The sequence below is a fragment of the Mirounga angustirostris genome, unplaced genomic scaffold (genome assembly GCF_029215605.1).
Source record: "Mirounga angustirostris isolate CCGP_5_RB_7025 unplaced genomic scaffold, mMirAng1.0.hap1 SCAF_1, whole genome shotgun sequence".
Taxonomy (NCBI): domain Eukaryota; kingdom Metazoa; phylum Chordata; class Mammalia; order Carnivora; family Phocidae; genus Mirounga; species Mirounga angustirostris.
The window spans coordinates 57,169,582-57,195,941 of record NW_026991709.1 but is presented as its reverse complement, the minus strand read 5'-3'; the positions used below and the strand labels follow the sequence as shown (position 1 = coordinate 57,195,941).

At 40.5% G+C, this 26,360-nt stretch overlaps 1 protein-coding gene across 17 annotated transcripts in view; it reads right to left on the bottom strand.

Annotated features, from left to right (window-relative positions):
• PHLDB2 (pleckstrin homology like domain family B member 2) overlaps positions 1-26,360 on the bottom strand; it is a 107,951-nt gene that overhangs the window by 60,873 nt on the left and 20,718 nt on the right. For 16 of the 17 annotated variants that reach the window (XM_064588493.1, XM_064588454.1, XM_064588558.1 and 13 more), the window contains exon 3: positions 5,627-5,989. In XM_064588493.1, coding sequence (XP_064444563.1) covers positions 5,627-5,989 — 363 coding nt within the window. The remainder of the gene's footprint in view (positions 1-5,626; positions 5,990-26,360) is intronic. The other variant, XM_064588642.1, reaches the window with a different exon arrangement.

Below are 26,360 nucleotides of genomic sequence, written 5' to 3'. Positions count from 1 at the left end.
CCATTCATATTCTTTTAAAGCTGAAATAACTAAGTTTGTACAGATGAGGAAGTTGTAGTCCATAGACATTGTAGTGACTTCGCTAAGGTCATAGAGAAAGTTTGGCACAGCAAGAATTAGAAGCTAGACAAGACTTTTGACATCTTCCTTAGGGATCTCTTGGGCATGATGCTACCTTCACTCCAAGCTCCACACTCTCTCCCAACTCTGAGTGAACACAGCTTCTACAATGGTTTCCCGAATCTCTAGCCATACTCCGGGGTCCCACCACTAGGGTTATCTGTGAATGGGCATTCATGCTTATTTGTCTCCTTTCCAACACAAGGTGGAAAAGCGAGGGCATGATACGCTTGGCCTCTCTCACCTCAATGTTCCATAAAGTGAATAACCAGGGCAATATAGCCCTTATTATTTTAGTGACTCCCAAAATGACTGAAAACTATACACTTAATATGAAGTTAATTCATGTTTCACTTCTTGTGTTCGCACATTACTTACTGTCTTTATCCTACAGCACCTTCTTCCTATATAATGTTTAAGACACCAACTGGGCCAATGGGCTTTTGTGACACAAAATAGGACACTGGTCATCATTCATAAAGTCATTTCACAGAAAAAAACTTGAGTTCCTTGGCAAGGAATGAGAAAGGCAGGAAAGAACCTGAGTAAGAGAGGACATACTTACACCCCTCAACAGAGAGATGACAGGTGCCCAGGGAAGAAAGGAGTATTTGAGATCAAAATTTGACGGCCTATTGTTTTAAAAAGAGAGTATAATGAATTGAAAATCGCCTCTTCTTTCAGCCATTTCAGGTTAGTTATCCTAGATATTGCCTGGTAGAGATCAGTCTTTCTGTAAGTCAAGGGATGCTGGGGTATCAGTACATTACTTATTCAATTTTTATCTCTCTTTGAAAAAGTAATTTCTTTTCATTAGTAAGTCAGCCATGAAACAATTTCACAATTGGACACTGAACATAGCAGCCTCGATAAGTAAGTTATTGAGGTTTACTCATCAATCAGTGCCAAGAATATTCATATTAACCAAAGAAATCATTAACATTTAGTATGCCACATGAAGTTCATTTATTTAATGATTTTTTTAAAAAGATTTTATTTATTTATTCATGAGAGACAGAGAGAGAGAGGCAGAGGGAGAAGCAGGCTCCCAAGGAGCAGGGAGCCCGATGCGGGACTTGATCTCAGGACCCTGGGATCATGACCTGAGCCGAAGGCAGACGCTTAACCATCTGAGCCACCCAGGCGCCCTATTTAATGATCTTGAAAATAACTTGAAGAAGAGAGCCAGCATGTGGCATTCTTTATTCATATTCTTTATTCTTCACCCTACTTCACTGCCCCTTAAGGAGATCAAACAATTGAGATGTCACAGTATCTCAGGGTAATTAGCAAAGGTACGCAGGCCTTCCAAGCTTTGACAGTTAGACTTTTAATTGCCATCTTAAATCCAGTATCTTGCCAATTAATAAAACAACTGCTGACCTTTTTATCACAATGAATCTCATTGTCTTAATACTCAGGTACCTGTTTTAGGGCGTGAGGAAGGCCTGTAATAGTGAATGGCATTCCAAAATCACTGACGTGTAGTCCTAGCAGGAAAGGCCCAAGAAGGCCAGTATCCTGTTGGGTCAACATTTCATATTGGGTTTCAACCGCCAACATCGTTTAAAAATATCTCTTTCACTGGTGGAAGTCAAGCATTAAGAGCAAACAAAAGCTGAACAATCTGGAAAACCATAAACTTTCTAAGCAAAGAGAGGGCGAAGAAAGGTGACAGTGGCAATTATAAATGTCTAACTCGAAGTTTCTAAACAACTGACCACAAGAGGCATCGTTGATAACAGACCATTTGAGAGGCCATTTATAACAATCAATGCTGTCTAGGAAATGGTTGTTCTTTTTTGTTATTTATAAAGAGCAAAATCTTCAAAAGGCATTCTAAAACTCTGAGTGGTTTGTGATGGAATGGAAGGAGAGTATTGTTTACACACGTACGAGCATCCCCAAATATGCCATCTGCGAGGCAACCTGATCTCCACAGAGAAAAGGGAGGGAGGGTAGGAACGAGACACTGTATCTGCTTCCCCCCACTCAAAATCTCTTCTTAGAAACTCCTTGCAACCAGAGGAAGTTGCAAGTGTGAGGGCTGTCCACTGTAGACAGAATGATAACTCAAGAAGAGAAGAGGGAAAAAGTTCTCAAGGAAAAGAACTTTTTTTTTCTTCCAAATAACGATATGAGGTCATGGATGTTAAACTAAGCGTGGCAATCATTTCACAATATTTGTAAATCAGGTCACAAGGCTGTACACAAAACGCACACAGTGCTGTGTGTGTGACTTAAATCCTAACACTGTGGAAGAAAGAGGAGTGAGCTATTCTCAGCTCCCACCTCAGGCGGCAGAAGCAGGTTCACAAAAGCCAATTAAAATGAGCATATTCCAGGGCGCCTGGGTGGCTCAGTCGGTTAAGCATCTGACTTGGTTTTGGTTCAAGTGGTGATCTCGGGGTCGTGAGATCAAGCCGGGGCAGGCTCCGCACTCAGCAGGGAGTCTGCTTGAGATTCTCTCTCTCCCTCTCCCTCTGCCCCTCCCCCTGTGCTCTCACGCTCTCTCTAAAATAAGTAAATCTTTAAAATATAAAATAAAATAAAATAAAATAAAATAAAATAAAATAAAATAAAATTAGCATATTTCTAAGGTCATCTGTATCTTTATGTGTTAGCTTAAACAAGTTCCAGAACAGTAAATCTTATGTTTCCTAAATGTCATCAAAATCTTTGTTTCTTGAAATCAATGTGTTTGTCACATTCCTCTCTTCTCCACTGATCCTTAGATCGATTAATACAAACACTGTCCTTTGCTAAGTAAATAATTTAGTGAGCAGATTACTAAGAAGAAAAGCATCCAAAACAAATGGTCAGGACTTAATAAAACATTCTTTTATCTGCTGTCCTGGGGTAACATATATCTGTCTCCAAAAGGTCATACATGCAAACCTCCGTCCTTGGAACTCATCCCCTCCCTCGCTCTCTGCCTAAGCTGCTGCGTGGTAACCAGAGGCGCCTTTGATATTTCCTGTCTCCAGAGGATGCACAGTCTTATGTGTCTTGCCACAATGGAGGCTGCTCTAAGCTTCAGAGGCCTCCTTTTCCACAAAAGCACATTTGGGCAATTAAAAACATCTGCCACCATCTGCCCGTTTACACACCAGCAACTCTCTTGTCCCAGCCCTCTTCAGGAGGAAACCTGTCTCCCAAAAGATGGTTCTTAGAGAGAGACACATAGCTCACTGTTTTAACAAAAATCTGGCAGCTGTCCATGATGGAAGAAATGGGAAAGGATTTTAAATGAAAAGGAAGTCAAGGACTTCAAAGGAAGCCAAAGGCTGATGAAAACAGCTCAAGTTTTCAAACGGTGGGTCATTTACTTTGCCTGAACACAACCAACGTTTGATTCTGCCCCCATCCTAGTTTCTAACAGTTGCATTTCTGGTAATAGAGACAGATGTCCTATTCTGAAGTACTCTCCATAGAGAATGAGTAAGGTCACTGTGGTCATTAGGAGAAAGAAGGACTGAACATTTCCGAGTCCTAATGCTGATGATGGGAGAACTCAGAAGGTAGACACAGACTCCTGGCAAGGAACACTGAGTAAAAAAGTCAAAACAAACACACAAACTCCTCCTGAATAATACTCCAGATGATAACCTACCTCCAGAATTTTGCACATGATAAGGTCTTTCTCTTAATCAGTTTGTGTCCTTCTCTTACAACAAAAATTTAACTGATGTATTTTTTTGTTTTTGATTCTTTGGCCATAATTGTCGAGAATCTTGGAATTGAACTTAATGGTCAGAGTTACTTAGTTAATTAACTGATCCTGTTTATTTAAATAAATAAATTCTTGTGATTATGGCATCTGTTTTTTTCTCCTAATTACTATTTTTTGTGTTAATTTTATTCCAATAAAACTTACATTTTCTTGTCACTCTCTTAAATCCTTTATAGAAAAGAGGTAGGAGAATTTATTTTAATTTCATAGAAAAAAGATTCTTGGGGCACTTGGGTAGCTAGTCAATTAAGCATCTGACTCTTGATTTTGGCTCAGGTAATGATCTCAGGGTCATGAGATGGAGCCCCGGGTCGGGCTCTGCGCTGGGCATGGAGCCTGCTTAAGATTTTCTTGCTCTCTCTCCCACTGCCCTCTCTTTGCACATTTGCGTGCTTGCACATGCTGTCTCTCTCTCTCTCCCAAAACCAAAAAAAAAAAAAAAAACCACACAGATTCTTAACCTGTGTGAAAAAAGTAACACCAAAAGATTTTCCTCTAATTCCATTTTTTTTAAGATTTTATTTATTTATTTGAGAGAGAGACAATGAGAGAGAGCACATGAGAGGGGGGAGGGTCAGAGGGAGAAGCAGACTCCCGCCAAGCAGGGAGCCTGATGCGGGACCCGATCCAGGGACTCCAGGATCATGACCTGAGCTGAAGGCAGTCGCTTAACCAACTGAGACACCCAAGGGACCCTTCTAATTCCATTTAAGAAATCTTCAAATTTGGAAGACATTTGGAAATCAATACACAGCCAGAAGACTAAGTAATAGTTATGATTACATATGAATCTTACTTAAACTCTTATACATCCAAAAAATATCATAAGTCAAGTCAAGGGAGGAAGACCACTCATGATAAAAGACGAATTTCCTTACAAATAACTCTTACTGCTTACTAAAAACAAGATAAGAAAATTTTAAAAAATGGGTGAAGAACATGAGTAAGTGGGTCAAAATACAAAGTCATAACTAAAAATATGAAAAGATGTCCAACTTTATGCATAATTCAAGACAAGCAAATTAGACACCAATTAACTTAGTATATTGAAAAATTTTGAAAATGTACAGCCTTGGCGAGTGTATGGAGAATAAGGCATACTCATAAACTTTTGGTAGAAGTGTCACCTGGAAATACTTTTGGGAGTATAATTTGGAAATACTGATTAAAATGAATAATATACAAACCCTTTGATCCAGCAATTCCAATTTTAGTAAGTGATCTTGCAGATACATTTGCACAGTATTCGCTGCATATAGATTTTATTAGTAAAAAAGCTAGAAACAATTTAAATATTATTTCCAAACAACAGAATACTAGTCAGCTATTAAAAAGAAAGAGGCAGAGCTGTGTATACTAAAATGCAAAGATATGCAAGACAGTTAGTGAGGAAAAGAAAAAGAGCGGAACCCTGTATGTTTGCACCTGTGAGTCTACGCCTCTAACACGCGGCCATATACGCACAGGAATATGAAGAAGGTAGGTAAGACACTTCTGTGTTTATTTCTCAGGTGTACAACTGGGAGGGGGCAGAGAAAAGAGAAACATCCTTCTTTCGAGTTTTCTCTACAGCTGCATTTCTTACGGTGCACAAATTTACTTTATAGTAAATGCCCTAATTTGCTGCACCTTGTTTAGCTAGTTACCTCTTAAACTGAAGCTTCACTAAAAAAATTTTGGAAAACAAGTACGGTAAAACCTCTAGTCTCTGGGCCAATGCAGATGCACAGTCCCAGGCCCTAAATCCTGCTCTTTTTGCTCTGTTGCCTTTACCTTCGGTAGGATACTAAGATAAGCAGACTCGCTGGAAGTTTTCAGAAAGGGAGGCGTGAGGTCCCTGAGCAGGTCATCATTCCTGCTGCTCCTGGGGGACAGGAAGCCAGAACTGCTCTGCCCGACGCTCCCGAAGATTGCCGAGTCCGCATCGTTGAGAGAGCCTTTCGGGCGGCACCTGTACCTGGCGTCAGGGCTCACCATGGCTTCTTCAAACACGGACTCCTCATCAGAGAGCCGCAGCTTCTCAAGCTCCTTATTGATCTTCTGCACATCGGCCACGGTGGTGCCTGTGGACAAGCGACGGTCGGGCTTTGTGTATTCAGCACAGAGACTGAGGATGGTCTCCAGACGCTGTCTCTCCTAGAACACAGAAGAGGGGAAGGTCAGAGAGTTTGTGAGAATGCAGGCAATCACAAAGAAAAAGACTGAAGAGGCTGGGACTGCTGGCAATTACATCCCACAGGTAAACCCACCGAGAGTGGGCTGGTGATGAGTTTCCATCATCTCAGATGGATGCATTTAAGGATCCAGGTGAAACCAGGTGAAAAATGCCTGATTTTCTTCCCAAACTCAATTCGAGCTATCCCCTCTCCTTGGATGTCCCAGCGCTGATCCCCCCCGTAGCAGCCCTCGGTAAGCCTTTTCTTGATTTATTGGTTCTCTGAACATTTCAGTCTTTTTTTCAATCTCCTTTTTAAAAAATCTTCACTCCCCCTTCCTTCTCTACCGCTCTGCCTCCAACATATCTAGCTCTTTCATCACTATCGACTTAACACTTGTGCTTAAAGTTAATTCTCTAGCATCCCAGAGAAACCAGACACACAAAAAGAAAAACACTACTTAAAGAATCTTCTAATTTAAAAGAATTTTTTTCTTGAAATTTTTTCAATATTTTTTTGACATGCCTCAAAATTTTCAATACTTTTCTTATGTCTTGTCATGAGATAAAGGTCTTTTCCATCAATTTCTAATATGAGTAATTAAAATGATAAAGAGGTAGAAACGGGGCGCCTGGGTGGCTCAGTCGGTTAAGCGACTGCCTTCAGCTCAGGTCATGATCCTGGAGTCCCGGGATCGAGTCCCGGGATCGAGTCCCGCATCGGGCTCCCTGCTCAGCAGGGGGTCTGCTTCTCCCTCTGACCCTCCTCCCTCTCGTGCTCTCTGTCTCTCATTCTCTCTCACAAATAAATAAATAAAATCTTTAAAAAAAAAAAAAGAGGTAGAAACGTTGCATAAAAATGAAAAAACTTTTCACGTCACATCCAGTAGAACGACAGCAGTGTATTTCAGATTCTGAGATCCTTTGGATTCATTTAACTGCAACATAAAATGATAGTTCATTTGCTTAAAAAAAAAAAAATCAATATATAGGCCATTGAAGTCTAGTATAATGGTACCACTTACTGACACTTCACCAAGCTCCCCATACAAAACAAGTGGATATTTATGGTTTTTGACTTTAAGTAAAATCACTATATATTTGTGAGCAATAGTATATAATTTATGAAATGTTTATCGTAAGCCTCGACAGCACTGTTTGGGGTGGGGAACATTAACATCTCTGCCTCGCACATTAATTCCAAGGCCAAAGTGAGAAGAAAAACAATAAAATAACAAAAAAAAGTCTGTTGTGATTACAGCTACCACACTGAAAAAAAAAAGTCAAAAGCCTTCCACAGAAAAACATTTTCCAAACTGGTTATCAGTAACAATGTAGAAAATTTTTAAGTAGCACTGGGCTACTGTTTTCAACTTCTAACTGCAGCTAATTTGTAAAGACAAAAGTCTGAAGGCAGTCAGCTCTTTGCCAGTTGAAGGACTGACTATCCAACAGCAAAGTTAAATAGAAACAGACCAACATAATGCCCTGGTTTCCATTAAATGCACTAATTAAATGACAAGACAGAAGTCATTTAAGTTGCGTCTGACTTTTCTCTGTCCTCTAAAGTATGCCCCTTCACCCCTGCAAATGCAATAGCTTGATCAAAAGGACTATCACACCAGCTCCTCTAAGCCCCCACCTCCCGTTCACTGCCTGAACTTCTGGCCTCCAGCTGCAGCTCGGTCCTCATGGCCTCATCCCTCGGCAGGCGCTCATAGCTGCACGACCTTCTCCCGTGCACTCCTGCACCGAGTCCGTCCAGGAGCCCCGGGGCTTATTTATCTCTGCAGCTGCTGCCAGCTGCCAAGCTCTACGCACCTCAGCTTTATGGGGAGGGAGCGGGGGTGGGGGGACACAGCATTCACTGCCTTATTTTAAACTTCTCCAACGACAGAGGAAAGTTTACATGGGAATATGCAAAACCCATGTGCAAGGGCATATTTAAGGAGGGGGACGGGAACAAGACCCTATATTTTACCCCTTCTCAACAGCATCTGCATGAGAAACTAATGCTAATTTCCAAAGGAAAGTTCTCTTTCTGCCATATAGGTGACTTAAGCTGAAGCACCCAAACTCCGCCCCTACTGACCTTTATAGATCGCAGTGTGTATACATTAGCCTGGACACTAATTACACATGGGATTATCTGAAAATTGTCAATTCCCACTTACCAGGGCTTCAGGGAACAGTGTGGTCTTCAAAACCACGGAAGGCACTTCTGCCTCGCCTGTGATACATAGCAAAATCCCTCCCACATCTCTTTCCCAAAATAGTTCCTTCTGCTGCCAGTGCTCTTGCTTAATTCCACAGGAATAAATGATCCCAGCCTTAAGATGAATGCTATTTCAGACAGTGGAACGCAGTACTCAATGGCTTGTGCACAGGAAGTGTGGTCTACTGGTATGTGGTTCTCTCTATTCTTATCACCCCATTCACAGCCAATCTGTCCAGGCTTGAATCACACACACAAGCCGCACTGCCGCCCGTGAGTCTCAAAGAAATCCAGGCTGCGTGGAGACACGCTGGCCCCATAAAAGCTGAACCAAAGAAAAATAAACTGATGTCAAGAAGTGCGTCAGAAGAAAGTCTGCAAGGCATTTCAGAAAGCACTATATGCAGCCTTTTAAGGAAAACCCTGCACAGAATGTACTCTCATAAAATAATTCTCCCCGGAGCCCTCTTCACTCTGGAGTCTTGTTCTTTCCCATCCATCACTCCAATATTCTCCATTCTGGGGGTGCCTAAAACCAGGGCACCCATTCCACACCAGGACGCCTTTGAGAACCAAACAGGGCACTATGAATAATTATTCTGGAACGCCAAGCACCAGCAGGGACTGAGATGGACGGCCCCCCACCTAAAACCCAATTTCATCTGGCACTTCACCTGGCCATGCTAAGTTGGGAAGGCCACCCTCCTGAAGATCTCCAGTTTCTGCCCACCTCTCCCAGCCAGTGTTCTGCTGTGCGTTCTTTTGCAAAGCCACCAGTGCAAGGCCTAGGCATCTAAATGGCATGAAACATTGGTGCTATGGCCTTGGAAAGTAGGTCATTTGAATCAAATCATTTTAAATACATTTTTTAATCTCCCTCTCTATTTTCGCTTTCCTCCTCTCCGTATACCGCATATATCGAAGAAAGCTTTGAAGGGGACACGGGATCTTAAAATATATACCTGAAGAAAATGGTGTGTGCTTCTTTCCCTCAGCAATTAAAAAAAAAAAAAAGCTGCAGACTGAGGGTGTTTTGACCTCAGAGCTTTCTTTCTTTTTCTGAGGAATGTGTCTGGCAGTGCCTCTCAGCAGCTCTCGGTCAGGGACCTCATCCATCTCCCAGCCCCATCCATCCCCTGGTAACCAACAGCAGCCAGTCTGGGCCACAGGACTGGAAATGCAGTGTAGAAATAAATTACATAGAAAACCAATTGCCCAATACCCAAGCGCAGTCGAAATCTTTGTTGAACTCCTTGTGTTATAATTAACTATGTTGGGTCACTCATTATATAAAAGCAAGGGTCAACTTTTAATGGCTAGAAATAATTTAGTTGGAAGAAGATATTTTTTCTCAAGAGGACCTGCTGTAACTGCTGAATATGACCTTACTTCTCTCTCTCTTGTTAACCCTAGAGATTCAATATCTCCATAATCGCCAGTTCATCAAAGATCTGTTAAGTTACTCTCAGGCTATAACTGTGCTGGAGACACAAGGACGGAAAAAGACAGCATTTCTACCCTCACATCTTTAGCAGAAAGCACAGCCAATCAATCAAAGAAAAGGGTGCTAACAGATTTACAGAAAACCAACAGATTCACATATAAGGAAGTAGTTGACCAAAATTATAGAAAGACAAATTTGAGTTGAGACCCTGGGATAAATATGAGTCTGTGTGGTCTGTTGGCCAGTGGGGTGGGCTGGGCCTTTCTATAAAGGAACCATATAAGCAAAGGCATAGAGCATGGACTAATAGAGTATGCTCAGGGATCAGCAACTACTGTGTGGCTAGAAAGATGGGGTTCTTTGGAGGAAAAGGGACGAGGTACATGAAGAGAAGTGGGTCGACTTTCTCTCTCTGTATACCAGGACTTCTGAGATCCCAATAACCCTAAATAAAAAACCAAAGAGAGTCAGAGACCCTGGCCTAAAGGTGGATGGCAGAATGAGATGGAGCTGACAGCACGTAAGCATAATTTCCAGGATTCCATGAGCACATTCCGATGTCTCATTTAGGTAGGACAATGAGGAGGAAAAACAGAAGCAATGGTTAAAAGTCTTTTACGTGAGTCTGTTTGTTTTTAGAGATAAATCCCGTGGGTTAGTAACTAGGGCTATGATGACCAGTTCTTGTCTTTTTGGACACAGGGTAAAACAGTTTTTCAATTTCCCACTCCTAAACTAGATACAACCGTCAGACTTGCACTGGCCCATTATGTGTGAAAAGCAATGTGTGTCCCTTCTGCCCGGACAGCTAACACATGATCCGTTACATGTCTTGCTTTGCCATGGCAGAGTGACACTCCAGACGGTGCTGGCTCCCTGAGCCTTGGCCCTGAGCAAGGAAATACAGAGCAGAGGCGTCATTCAACCCATGCTGGCCATGGAGAGTGAAGGAGAAATAGACCTATGCTGTTTTAAGCCTGACATAATTGTTTTCTTTTGTTACATTATGATTGATAAGCCTTGCTTAATTTCAAGCAGATTATGGGCCCAAAAGTTGGAGACAAGAGCCTCAGAGATCCTACTAAAGGCAGCATTTATTTACTGTGTAATAAAGAATTTGGCTTTGCCCAAAGAGAGGTCTGGCCTTCCCTGCTGGACTGTTGGCTTCTAGAAGGTAATCTGTGTCATACCTGATGGGATTGTCTTTGTTTAGGACAAAGTGGGGCACTCCTGATAATCAATCTCAGGGTGAGGGCTGGCCACTCCACAGTCATGATTTTTGTGTGGGGGCTTGGGAATCATGTGTTATCAGTCAACCTGGAGATGAGACTAACCAAGTGGACAATCAATCAATCATGCTTACATGAAGTCCCAATAAAAACTCTGGACACTGAAGCTCAGGAGGTCTTCCCTGGCCGCCCACACTCCATGGGTACTGCCACACATCAATGTGGGCAGCGTATCACACCCTGACTCCACAGGGAGAGTCCAGCGGAAGCTTTGCATTTGGAACCTCCTGACTCGGCCCCTCTACTTCTCTTCTCCTTGGCTGATCTTGATCTTAGCCTTTCCCTGGAATAAACGATAACCCTGACTGTAACGGCTTTCAGTGGGTTCTGTTAAGTCTTCCTAGTGAATTCATGAACCTCTGGGTGGTTCCCAGGAAGTCTCTGAACCTCTGCTTGATATCAGAAGAGAGGACGGTCGTATGTGGAGACAAGGCCCTTTAACCTTGTAACTGGCCTTCACGTTTATCCAAACATTGCCCTAGGATTATATTTATCAGTTTAGGACAACTGATCTTAGCAACTGTATATATAAGTAAGGAGTTTTTATTTTTTTGATTTCACAAATTATCGTCATAAAAGTCAGTTTAATGTCTAGCTAAGAACATTTTATTTTGTATCTACCTGGGAAGTCCACCTTCAGACTTGTGGTCAGGGCAGCGCTTTATTCTGCCATCCATTGTTTAGAAAGCATGTGCGTGTGTGCCCCATCCGAGGGTTGCTCTGGAAAGAGGCCCATCTGACAAATGAAATAGCAATGGCTTTGTGTGATTATCCGTTCTGGAGGCAAGTGCAAGTCATCTGAAGAGTTACAGAATAATGTGACAGCTACGAATTGATTGACAAGCATCTGTCACGTGCAGATTGCTATTAGGATTTTGTATCAACTATACCTATTCTGGCTCCATGATAATGGATAACCAGATGCCAAGGGAGAGTAAGGCATATGCAGATAACTAGGATACTGCTTGCCACTCAGTGATTTTTCAGTACCCGTTTCTCAAATATAGTCAGTACACCCCATACACAAGCACACTGCCTAAGGAGATCAAGGCCGTCCTGCGCAATGCCCTAAACTTCCCTCCTCTACCTCTTTTTATATGTGTGGTCCTTCTTTCTTCAAGGTACCATAGTGGCTAAGAGCAGGAACTCTGGAGCCTGCATGCTATTTCCACAGCTACGTGTGAGGCCCTGGGCAAGTCATTTAGTATCTGTGAGTCTTAGTTCCTCATGCATAAAGCAAGGAATTACTAGAATATCTATCTTGTAGGGTGTCATGAGGATTTAAAACGTAAACAAACAAACATGTATATGTATACACACACACACACACACACATATACACGCGCGCCCTTCTTGACCACAGTAAACACAATATAAGTGTTTGCACAGGGGTCTAAGGAGTCCCTCAGTCCTCCCAAGGTGAAGCCCTCTGCCTGCCTCACTGCATCCATATTCCCTCCCATTATCCTTATGGTTTTGTTTCACCAATTTTCCCTCCCCTACACACTTATTTCCTCTCTTGAATTCTTCGCCTCTGTCTGCAAATGTACTCAAGTCCCCTCCTTCTTCCCTCGCCCCAAACAATAAATTATCTTCATCGGATTACCCAGTAGATTTTCTATTCCACTTCCTTACTTCCCTTCACACCTCCACACATTCCCAGTCTCAAAGAAGTCACCAAAGCTCAACATTTCACTTCCCATCATTCTCAGCCCTTTGCAATCTAGAATAGTGTGTCCTGCCTTTGTAAGGGAGGGGCACCTCCCACTTCTCCAGGAAAAGTACGAGTAAAATGAACAGAAAGGAGAAGTGCTTTGAAATAAAGATATCAGGACTCTGCAGAGAAAGCAAAGCGCTTCTCTCTGTAACCGTGTATTGTAAGAATCTGTGGGTAAATTGACTTCTCTCTCTCCCACAGAACCCCTGGGCTTTCAGAGCAGACTCCGTGTCTAAGCTTGATTAAGCGGAAAGAACAAAGATTTGGATTTAAAGTTCTGGCATGTGCCAGACCTATAACAGAAGTTCTTATCAGGTTCAACCCTTTGAGATTCTATAACCTGGTCTGTAAAACAGAGACAATAAGATCAGCACCTGCCCTAGGGTTCTTGGGAGGAATCAATAAAGCAGTGTGTCTGAGAACATTTACTATAAAGTCTAAGTTGGTACCTGTCACAAGGCAGGTGCTCAGTGTTTGTTATCAATGATTAGAGATGGTTTCCATTAAAAAATTGGCAGTGAAATTGATAGTTGTCTTGTGGGTCCTGGAGAACCATCACTAATACAGGAGTCTGCCCTCATGCGAGGGGGATATGTTTCCAGACCCTCAGTGCATACCTGAGACCACGGTAGTACTAAACCCTATATACACGATGGTTTTTTCTATGCGGACGTACCTATGATAAAGTTTAATGCATAAAGTAGGCACAGTAAGAGATTAACAACAATAACCAATAATAAAGTAGAACAGTGTAACAATATGCTGCAATAAAAATATGGAAGTGGCCTCTCCCTCTTTGTCTCTCAGAGTACTTACTGTACAGTACCCACCTTTCTTATGATGAAGTGAGATGATAAAATGCTTACCTGCTGAGATGAAGTGCAATGAATGGCACTGTGACCTACTATTGACCTCCTGATGGTAGGTCAGAAGAAGGATCACCTGCTTCTAGACCAGTGTTGACAGCGGGTAACTGAAACCAGGGAAAGCAAACTGCAGATAAGGGGGGATCACTGTACCAGTTAGCAAGCAAACCTAAAAGCCAAATCCAACTGCTCTCAAGGCAAGGCAATACCGGAAAAATATGTTATGCAGCCAAATGTGCCCCTGAAAAACTCACAGATCTATGGGGTTCTTTGGCCAGTCTGGAAGGAGAGAAAAATCCTCCACTGCCCAAAATTCCCTCCCGGGGGTGAATCACATGTCTGAGCTTCTGGCAACAGAGCTCTGCCCAGTTGCCATAGCAACCCAGGGAGGAAGAAATCTTTTCAGTCTCTCACTGCCCTTTGGTCCCTCCAGCCCCAGGATTACAGAGCAACATATATTTCCCATAGCACATGAAGTCCAGCGGAGTAACTTCTAGAAAGAACTACCCTCCAAAAAATCCATGCTTCTCTCCAATGCACACATTGCATCCCTGACATAAAACCCAGATTTCTATTTCACATTGCCCCTGGCTCCACCTTACACTCCTGACATCATCATTGTTCCTGCCCGATGAGTACACACATCATTCACATACCTGAGGAACTTATCATATCCTGTCTTTGCTCATACTCAGACAAAGAAACTCAGTTCTTTTAATCTCATTTCATAAATCAACCCCTCATGCTCCAGATTATTTTTTTTTAATTACTATTACTCACTAGTGTGTCAACATCTCCCTGAAAGCTACTTGCCCCTACTGCTATTTCTGTGTCCCTATTTTAGGAGCTTGTAATTAAGAAATACATATATGTATAAAATCGGTTTATACTATTTTAAGTTATTAATACATTTACCAAATAGATCTGATTAACATATCTAATAATTCAGTAATATGAAATATGTTATATAATTATATAAATTATATATAATACATATATATGCTGAGGTAATGTTTTTTTTTTTTAATTTTCATTTATATCAAACATGTCCTAAAATACTATCACTTAACTTAATTGATCCTGTTACTTTTTAGACCAGGAATGTTTTCTTCAACTTGCTTTTTCCACCTCCAGTTATTTCTTGCATTTGTGAGGCAGACTCTAGGGAATCTCTCTCTACAATGACCATCTAACTCAGACCTGCTGTATTTTAGTCCTTTTCCTGATGCCTTTTTGCATCATTTTGCCATTTAAAATCAACTGGCAGACATACAAGTGTTGAAAATTTTTACTTTCATAAGATATTAGGGTTGAGGTGAACTATTCTTAAAATATTAATAGAAACCGCTTCAAAGAAAGTGCTGGTTATGAATGACTCCATAACAGTTGTTGCCTCACCTCAGATAACTGAAGAGGGAAAATCATGCACTTCTCCCTACAGACTGAAAAGCACCAGCTATAAAAAAAGGAAATTCATGTTATCAGTGTAGTCATCATTTCCACATAGTGTCTAAAGAAGTATGCCCATTATTTTTCCTCAGACACGGACAGTGTGTCAGAAGAGAATCTAAAAGGTGTGTAGGCCTTCTGCTCCATGCCATCAAAGAAAACTCAACAAAAGTCCAATATACTGTAGTTCATTTGCATTTTTACGTTGGCTTAACCAAGTTCCAGGGGATCTGTTTGTTTGCTTCCCCTGAAGGATCATGGTTTATAAAATGCAATCCATTAAAATACTTTTAGAATTTTATGTAATATTTTATTTTGTTCAAACCACAACCAAATCTCCACACTGGAAAAATCTGTCCTAAAAAAAATAAGGAACTCTCTTTACGCACAAAGAAGTTGGTTGGGTAAAAAATAGGGAAGTCTCACATGTAAAAAAAAGAATTAAAAAACACGTGGACTTTCACACATCAACTGAAAGTTTTGTAAATGCAACTATGTATGAGAGATATATCTCATGGAAAATACTGTGTACTAAAATTTAAAAAAGCATGCTGTAGTTTTATACAGAGAAATGCAAAATAATGGGGTGCCTGGGTGGCTCAGTCAGTTAAGTGTCTGCCTTCGGCTCAGGTCATGGCCCCAGGGTCCTGGGATCAAGTCTGCACTGGGCTCCCTGCTCAGCAGGAGTCTGCTTCTCACTTCTCTCTCTCCCTCTGCCTCTCTCCCCGGCTTGTACTCTCTCTCTCTCTTAAATAAATAAATAAATAAATAAATAAATAAATAAATAAATAAATAAAATCTTTAAAAAAAAAATGCAAAATAAACAGTGACAAGTCTTCTTTCCCTATTTGAGATGTTAAGGAAGTAACTGCATTTTCCTTTCTCTCAGAACAACTTTTAAAATTGTAATCTCTGCCTACCATGATTTAGGACTTGGTCTTCATGATCTAATGGGAAAGACTGACTTTGAATATTTTGGCTCTCTAATTCAGTAATCAAAATGAAAGAATAATACATGTCTAAGAAACTTATTCCTTATTTCTATCTTAGCATTTTATTAAAATTGTCTTTTTTCAAAATCCAAATTACAATCCCAGAACCGGGATATGGTCTTAGCAATTTTGAATGAGAAACATCAATTTTTCCAAACCAAAATTCTTCAACAGAACATGCCCCCACATACAGATTTCCCCCTTGAGGTCAATTAGACTTCACCAAAGTTCTTGGCTGTTCTGAACTTTAAAAAACTAATCTCCCTGACTTCTGCTTCTGGGAAGATGGAGTAGAGGTATTTTTCCCTATTCCTCCCACTGAGTGTAACTCAGAACATTGGACACATTATATATAAAACAAACATAAGGGGCGCCTGGGTGGCTCGGTCGGTTAAGCATCTGCCTTTGGCTCAGGTCATGATCCCAGAGTCCTGGGATCGAGCCCCATGTTGGGCTCTCTGCTTAGTGAGGAGTATGTTTCTCCCTCTGCCTGCCACTCCCCCTGCTTGTACTGTGTGTGTGTGTGTGTGTGTGGGTGAAATAAATAAAATCTTAAAAAAAAAAAAAAAAGAACTAGTTTAAAAAAAAATAAGACAAACATAAGAAGACCAAAAGATAGGGAAAGGCAGCAGCTCATCTGGGCATCTAGAGACCCAGAAATGAGTTCCCTGAGATTTCCTTTACCTCATATATCCCAGCCTTGGAGCTGGAGAAAAGGCAACGACATGCAACAACCTGACTCAATCTCCAAAGAATTATGCGGAGAGGAAGAAGCCAAACTCAAAGTATATGATTACATGTATGTAACATTCCTATAATAAATAATAAAATTATAGCTCTGCAGAACAGAAGAGCGGATGCCAGGGGTTAAGTAGTTGCTGAGAGTAGGAGGAAAGTGGAAGAGGCTACAGAAGGTCTGCAGGAGGGAGCCTTGGGGTGACCTATCTGCTCTGTATCTTTTTTTTTTTTTAAGATTTTTTTTTAAAGATTTTATTTCTTTATTTGAGACAGAGAGAATGAGAGAGAGCACATGAGATAGGGGAGGGTCAGAGGCAGAAGCAGGCTCCCTGCCGAGCAGGGAGCCCAATGCGGGACTCGATCCAGGGACTCCAGTATCATGACCTGAGCCGAAGGCAGTCACTTAACCAACTGAGCCACCCAGGCACCCATTTTAAAGATTTTTTTTTTTAATTTATTTATCTCAGAGAGAATGGGAGACAGAGAGCATGAGAGGGGGAGGATCAGAGGGAGAAGCACACTCCCCGCTGAGCAGGGAGCCTGATGTGGGACTCAATCCAGGGACTCCAGGATCATGACCTGAGCCGAAGGCAGTTGCTTAACCAACTGAGCTACCCAGGCGCCCCTCTGCTCTGTATCTTGACTGTATCAATGTCGATATACTGGTTGTGATATGACAACTGTAATGTCGCAAGATGTTAGTTAGCATTGGAGGATATTGGGTAAGAGGTACACAGGATCTCTCTGAATTATTTCTTATAATTGCATGTAAATCTACCATTACCTCAAAGTAAAGAGATTAACTTTCAAGTGACTTCTAGTAGATCTTAATCTGCACATTGAAATGGCTGACAAAATCCTTCCAATGAAAAGGTGATGTATGTGTTCCTATTGTAATACCTGTTCTGTAATTATTTTTAAATAAAACTAATCACAAACTTTCAAAGTATTCTTCAGAGCAGATATTCCCATAAGCTTTTCTAGAACAGGAAAGAAAAATCCATATTACAATGAGCCAGCACAGTCACTAGACCTATTAGTGGATGAAAAATTTTTTACGAGGTTGATGAATAAATGGCTTTTAATTTAGATAATTTAACAACCAATATGGGGATCATTTTTCTATGAAGAATCGCTAGTCGTCCCACATTACCCTGTCTGTATTGATACTATATTTTCAATTTTCATCTTGTTTGTACATTTTTCTGTGAATTTTATTTCCGAGCTTTCTTTCTTTTTTAGTCACGAGTCTTCCTGCATGAATTTATCACCTTAAAAAAAAGAATGAGACTCACTTCATAGCTGACCTGGCAGCCGCCTCTTAATCCAAGGTGCTTTCTGTATTTTTGCATTTAGCCCAGAACGCTGAACTGTGTGAAGACCCACAGCACACATCCCTCAATTCTGAGCATAAATCCTTAACTGTGTGGCACCATCAAGAGGCAAGAGCTTGTACTGCCACCGTAAGAAGAGCCTAGGGTTGGCTCTCAAGTGTAGAGAAACCTGCTTTTAATAGCAACAGTCACAGACTATTGGAACAAAGAATTATACCGAGACTTTGGCTCTGTGTTTCTCCAATGTGGAGTCACTAGATTATTGCTAAATGCTATTTTTTACCTTCCCATGACTCTTCTAGGCACCTAGTGATCCAACTGAAGGAGAACAAAAAGATGTGATAACTGTTTTTAGTCTCAGTAAACTGAGGACAGTTAGCACTCTCAATTTGCTAATGATTAATTCCTTCAGTATTTACTGCACAACTACCTACATGTCAACAATTCACCACTTAAAATATACAGAGAGAACGTCTGTAGTTTATTTCCGATGACCCAAAGTGATCTAACCATAGACAGCAGTCTTCTTCATATTACTCACTACTTACAGATTTACTCTTATTTTATTAGAAATGAAAGAGTCTGCGTACAGAATGGACAGTTTATTTAGGCAGTAGATAGCATCGCCATTCTAAGCTTGTGCTGTCTAAAATAGCATAATTAATTTCACCATTTCGAAAGGTTTTCTTTTTTTAAAAAAGATTTTGAGACGAGGGAGAGCAAGAGAGAGCATGAGCACGAGTGCGGGGGAGGGGCAGAGGGAGAAGCAGGCTCCCCGATGTGGGGCTCGATCCCAGGACCCCCGGATCACGACCTGAGCCAAAGGCAGAAGCTTAACTGACCGAGCCACCCAGGCGCCCCTCAGAAAGTTTTCTGAACATAAGAAAACTGAAAATTGCATATATGGCTCACATTTACGGCTCCCATTTTATTTCTGAGCTAGACCCCATTGACCACGCAAGTAAAGGCATCAAAGTGAAAGAAGGCACAGAATGGCAGAGAACTGACAGACTGTTTGAAGCATTAGAGCTACGAAAAGCAAGGCTTCACAAAAATGAGTCAGTTTAAAGCTTATGCTAACTCTTTAGATTAAATAAATTAATGTAATAATAGACATTCTGAGTCCGAATATAGAAAGTGAGTCATAATTTCTAAATATCCCTTTAAAAAGTCTGAGCCACCAAGTTAATTTGGTCAGGAACCAACCTCTCACCCATTTGCAGTTTATTTTATTTTTTTTTAAGATTTTATTTATTTGACAGAGAGAGCAGGAACACAAGCAGGGGGAGTGGGAGAGGGAGAAGCAGACTTCCCACGGAGCAGGGAGCCTGATGTGGGGCTCGATCCCAGGACCCTGGGATCATGACCTGAGCCGAAGGCAGACGCTTAATGACTGAGCCAGCCAGGCGCCCCGCGTTTGCAGTTTAACTGGCTCACTTCCCACTAGTGCAACCATTTTTTAAAAATTAAAACTCTAGCCAGGATGGAGCAGGAGGAAGGGCCACACCAGGAAGAGATGCCTTCCAAGTCCGTGAGACTGGAGAACAAAATAGTTTTCAACACTTAAGCTTGCCTTCACATTTCAAACACATTCTTCTTAGGAAAAAAAAAAAAGATTAATACTATGGCTGGGTTGCATTAGGCGTTCTCTTAACATTGTCCATTCTGCCTCCAACCAAGAAATGCTGTCAAATTCACAATGCAAAAAAAAAGTCTGAGTGTCCAAATTGTCTTTGGGATCAGGAATCACAAGGAAGTGCAGGCAGCAAGAATCAGGGAGAGAAAGCAATGGACACCTGCGGTTAGAGTGACCGTCACCTGACAAGGCTCACACTTCTTAGGTTCCCAAATGGTTTTTCCTAATTGCAAAGTTGAATAGCACCAACCTGTCTACTCTCTCGTTTCTAAAATGGTATCTGTACCTTACCATCTTAAGATTAGTGAACATATACATTTATTTTATAAAATGTTGTAATTCCTTAAATATGCTCCATTATGCTGATATATACTTCTAGAAATATAGGTCTCTGGGCTGCTCAACAGTACACAAGCAAAACTCTGGGTCCTGCAGCCTTGGCTCCCATATGACGCTGGAGAGCACCAGTTCTTACAGAGAATGCTATGAAATTTTCAAAATAAAGGAAAGCATCTAATTTTCATCTTTTCATTTTTAACTGCATATTGGAAGGGAATTGCTCCATTGCTGGAAGCAAAAAGATGCATTTATGCTGAGATATTTGCATTCTTTTTCATAGAGCTTCATGGTTACCTGGAACCAAGTGCATAAACTTAAGTTTGGGATGTCTGAAAATGAGAAGCAGAACCTTCGGCCATAGACTAAGGAAAGCCAGAATGAATATCATGAATGGGTATCAAAAACATTCATTAACTCTTTTCGAAAACAGGTATACGGTGCTTCCCATACTCTCATCATCGGCTAGGAGGTGGATATACAGCAGTGAACAAGACTGACATGGTCCCAGCCTCGTGCGATCTAAAATTCTTCAGCTGTAAAGAGCTTTCAGAGAAGCTACTGGAACAAAATGTCTTCCAAACAGTACAGAATTGCTGACCCAGACATTTCATCTATTCCAATAATAATACCATGGGAATATTAACATCTTCCTTGAAAGAAAGCCAACCTTATCTTCAGGATGGTAGAGCATGTAGCAAGTTAGAAACCTTATTCTGTGGTGCTTCATGAGACTGGCATCACGTTACAACACGTTTGAGAAATGAGTTCCAAGTGTGGCCCTGCACAGTTCTATACGGCGACAATGCTGTTTATCAAGGCACCACAGAAGATTGCCGTCTGCCAGAAAGAAGATATTGGATTGCTACAGTGCAATTTGTGGGGACCCACTGGTTCTCCACAGGAGCACACAGATGCTTTGGGCATTGTAACCAAATGAATACTCTTCACAGCAGTCGGGTTTGCTACAGAGTATTTTAATTTTCCCCCTGTCTTTTTAAAATGTCTCCTCCCTGGACCTTAAGATGCACTAGATGCCATCCCTACCTCTATATTACTGGGAGGGAGGCAAATGAGAGGAATAACAGAATATCCTGTCTACTGTACAATTATTTCTCTAGCCTCCAAAAAACCTAGTTTGTCAAAGAATCAGCATCCCAGCCTTTTAGAGATATCTTATCCATTCATGTCCTCTACTTGGAAAACAGCTCAGAAGTGAGGAGTTTAAACAAGCACAGACCAGCCCAGAAGGAGGTCACGAGGTCTACGGAGTGAAGTACACACATTTCAGGCACACAGAGCCCTCTCAAGACCTCACTTGGACCTAGTAACTCTTAGTTTGGAATATTTTTAAACAAGGCTTGATATCTGGTTTCTAAAATGGTAAAAATGAAAGAAAAGGCTAGCATAACGACAAAGGCAGGAATTGGCAGAGAGAGCAAGAAGGAATAAAAATTATTAAAAAAAACAAACATTTCAAATAGCACAGCAGTTGGAGGCCATTTAATGTAGACTCAAAGTGGATTCTTATACCTCATAAACAGGTCCTTGGAGGTTCATAATTAGGGTTCAATCTTTAAGACTCAATATAATTACCTTGAGTTTTCAAATAAAGATCGAACAAGTAAAAAAAAAAAAAAAATCCAGATGAAATCCTGGTATAATCACAGTTTAGCTAAAAAGTACTACAGAAATTCTGCTTAGTGAACCAGCCTTACTCTGCTTGGTTTCCTCATTAATGAGTTAAATAAATCTTTGGCATCTATTCATTTTATTTTTGTGTAAGAGTTCTGTTTCTTTTTCGAAAATGATGCTTTGACATTTTGGAGGTGCCTGTGAAATGTCCAAGTACACTCGTCTTGGGGAGTCAATCAAATTGCATTTTTCACAAAACAGATCTCATGGGCTGGAAACCCAGGGGCAGCTTCTCTTGGCTCCTGGAGTAAATTCCAAATAGCAAGAGAACTTTACCTTCACTGACTTGCTCTTTTTTGCAGTTTCTGCTTTCCTGGCTGTGCTTTGTTTCTGTTTCTGATTCTTGGCCAAGTTTGACCAGGGTTTTGGTTTGCACACAAACCAATAGTTATCTCCACTGGTGGCAGCAATGAGTGGGGATCTGGTTTTATGGTCTGGCCACTTGTGATCTGCAGGTAGAACTGAAATTTAACCTTGCTCCTGTGAGTGATGACTGAACATTTGTGTTTGCTATTGTTTTAATTTGTTGGTTATTTTGCTATCTGTGAGTTCAACTCAGGACAATATTTTGTGCCCAGTGGAAAAGTGAGCAGTCTCTTGAGATATGGAACAGGGAAATTTTATGTTCCAGTGTTTACTTTTGACCTCTAGCTAAAGCTATAGAACCAAGCTTTAAGTTCTTTATCTGAGTCTGTGTACCTGAGGGGGGCAAAAAATCACTGTGTATATGTGAAGTATTTTCCTACTTCTTGGGGATAATAATAAATTGCTTTAGAGACTAATAAGCATTTAGATAAATCTAACATTTCCAAAATTCTAAGAAAATAAAATGGAAGTCTAATAATTAAAATATATTCACATTTTAAGAAAAAGAACCTTCTCATCAAAAAATGCTGATTTCAGAAGCAGTTTTTTTCTTAGAAAACAAGTTTACATGATCAAAGCAATCTCTTGTACAAGTCAGACTGATTTGACAACCTGGTTTAAAAATCAGCTATATGTTTTTTCCTTGTTTTATTTGTGTACAGTATAATACATGTGTAATTTCCTACTTTTTTTGAGAGAGTTATTCATTTACGAGAAAGAGAAAGAGAGAGCATGAGTGGGGGAGGGACAGAGGGAGAGGGAGACAATCCCAAGCAGACTCCATGCTGAACACAGAGCCCAGTGCATGGCTGGATCCCAGGACTGAGATCATGACCTGAGCTGAAACCAAGAGTCAGATGCTCAACCAACTGAGGCACCCAGGTGCTCCTGTAATTTCATACTTAAATAAGTTTGGATTTATTTTTATCACAAAGGAATTAGTTTATCTGAATTTTTTAAATGTCTTATAATATTAGTTCATTGAAAGATAAGCTAAGATCACTTCCATATAATGTTTAAGGTTAAGAAAAATACAAAAGTTGTGCTCAAAACAAAACTGAATTGTAACTGTGACACACCTTTTTATATCAATAGTAATTATGTTCTGTGATGTGTCAGTTTAAGCATAATTTCCAATATCTTTAAGTTACATACTTTTTGCCTTAAAGTATCCGGTCATTCCAGAATTGACAGAAGACCATGAAGAACAAAAGTTCATGAAAATTTTAAAATTGTAGGTTTGCACAAAGGGAGCTTTATTTGACTTGGTTTATAATACTTGCAGTAGCAAGTCTATAAAAATGTAATAAAATGTTCAAATTATGGCAACGTTTGCACAACTTTGATGGGTTTATTCATAAAGTAATTTTAAAAAATGTAATGCATGGGGGCACCTGGGTGGCTCAGTCAGTTAAGTGTCTGCCTTCAGCTCAGGTCATGATCCTGGAGTCCCAAGATCGAGTCCCACATCGGGCTCCCTGCTCAGTGGAGAGTCTGCTTCTCCCCCTGCCTCTGCTCCTTCCCCTGCTCATTCTCTCTCTCTGCCTTTCTGTCTCTCTCTCTCTCTCAAATAAATAAATAAAATCTTTTAAAAAAATGTAATGCATGACAAATACCCTATTAACATAAAACTAAAATGCAGTTACCTATATTGAAATGATAGATTGATCTTGGAGAAATCAGCCTATGCTTATAAAAAGTAATAAAGGTTATTTTTCTACATAATCTGCCCAGAGAGCAGAGAGATTCAGTATCTCACAAGAGTACTTTTTTTGTGCTTTGTGCTAACTGGAATATATCCCTGAATATTTATTTATTTATTTATTTTTAAAGATTTTATTTATTTATTTGACAGAGAGAGACACAGCAAGAGAGGGAACACAAGCAGGGGGAGTGGGAGAGGGAGAAGCAGGCTTCCCACTGAGCAGGGAGCCCAATGTGGGGCTCAATCCCAGGACCCTGGGATCATGACCTGAGCAGAAGGCAGACGCCTAACGACTGAGCCACCCAGGTGCCCCTTCCTGAATATTTAAAATGACATAAAAGTTCTTCATTTCCTAATGATTTAAGATATCTTGTAGATTATAAAATAATCTATTGTTGCTTTATTCAGTAGGCAAACTGCAAATATTCATTGTTCTCATGTATCCACAATCCTATATTAGTCACGTAATGAAATCTTCTCTAATTAATATTTGATTTTGCCTTCCCAAAATCGGACCCTAAATTCAGAAAAAAAAAAAAAGTTTTCCAAGATATCTTTTATATCTGAACTATCCTTAAGTTTTCCCATTTGACACCTGGGCAAGCACAAGATTTGTTCCTTAACTTTACAAAAAGAAGAATGTCAGAAATAATTAGGTTTGCTATGCCCTTATTTATGAATAGCTCAACACCATCAAAAATTGCATAGGAAGATTTATCAAATCAGATGAGAAGCTCAGCCTTCCCTAGGCTAATTTTGTATGGGTAAAATATTATAATATAAATAAAGTCCAGAGATGGTGTACTTTACACAAAGGTCCTGAGTATGTGAAATGTCCTCACTCTCTGTGAAACGTTCTTACCCTCTGGGGAAACACTGATTAAATAAGACCAATGTCCCACGCCCTGACAGAGGATTTTAACTCTCCTTCTTGCTGATTACTGTTCATGAACTTAACCACAAATTAATCACAGCCACTTACTCTTATCCTCACCAAGAGGTCTCTGCTTTCCTCTCAGGTTTGCCTAGACATTCTGCTGTAAGTTATAGACCACAATATGCCTTTAACAAAGAAAGAGTCTCAGGGCCTGGTGGAAACAACTTTACCAGATACTCTTTCTTCAATCTTGTGAGTAGAGGCTTCTGAGGTGCCACCGCATAGGCAAGCATGAGACAGTATGAGGTGGCTAAATCAGATTCTGAGGACTTCTTTTAGTCCACAAATAGATGACTTCATGAAATCAAATTAATGACCCAAGATGCAAAGGAATAAGAATTATACAGAACTCATCGAACTGATACTGGAAATCTAATTTCCGTATGTATTGTGGAAAATCATTGGCATTATGTATAATGTTCCACTGTCTAAATGGGGAACACCTTTAGCATTCGTCTCCATCTATCTCTAACCCTCAATTTAGCTGACTCTGATTTTGCAAACTAAATGAAACATTCTTTCAAGGGTAGCTTGTTCTCCTTGGTCCCTCAGAATTCAGGAAGAAATATTTTTTCTAAGTCACTGTATTTTTTAAATGCAAAAACATTACTTGCATAGGGCTCAGTAAGAATCTATCTTCCCTTTTACTGGGAGGTCACTAGGCAAATAGACTAAGCAACAGAGGCCAAACCCAGAGCATCATACTTAAACATAAGCCTCATTTCATCGAATATCATAAAGCCCATCATGAAGCAAAAAAGGGTTCTAACTTCATATTTGGAGCCAATACCCACAAAGTTCTCCCAAGAAGTTGAACCAAGACCTGCTTGTGACTTACAAGGCGCTGACTTTACAGGCAGTAAGGAAGGTCACTTCCTGGATTGTCGGGAACTTTAGCAGATTTGGGGAAACTGGAGGAATGAGAAATTCACCACACTTAAAAGTGTAAAGATGAAACCTGGAGGTGATTTTCGAGGTTGGTTTCCTGCCCTTGGAACAGAAGAGGAAATAATAGCATCTCAGGAAGATCACTGACGAGTGAAGGAAGCCATTGAAATGCTCTCCTAGATTCCTTAATAAATTATCCAATAGAGGTTAACTTTCTGGCTTCACTAATAATAGTTGCTCCAGGATGAACGGTACAGCACAGGGGATATAGTCAGTAGTTGTAAGGTGACAGATGGGAGCCACGCTCGCAGGGAGCATAGCCTAAGGCATAGATATGCAGAATCACTATGTTGTATGCCTGAAACTAACGTACCTCATGTAACACTGTGTCAATTATACTATAATAAAAAAAAGTAAGAGTTGTGCAGCACACTATGGAGCCAGATTTGCTATCCCACATACAAGAAAGCTTTTTCATATGCTAATTAAAACTTCTCCTGAACTTATGTCAATGGATCAAGCCCAAATACAATACCTTTTTGTGACCATGAAAAATCTCTGGAGATTATTTACGATAACAAAGGAAATTGTCATACTGGAGCACCATCTAACAGACCCACCCAAGGAATATAGAATTCTCTAAGGGTATGCACATTCGTTTTCATTCACTATTACTGATTAGGATATCTGTAAGGATAGATATTTACTTATCAAAAATTACTAGTGATGCAAATGATGCTGTTTC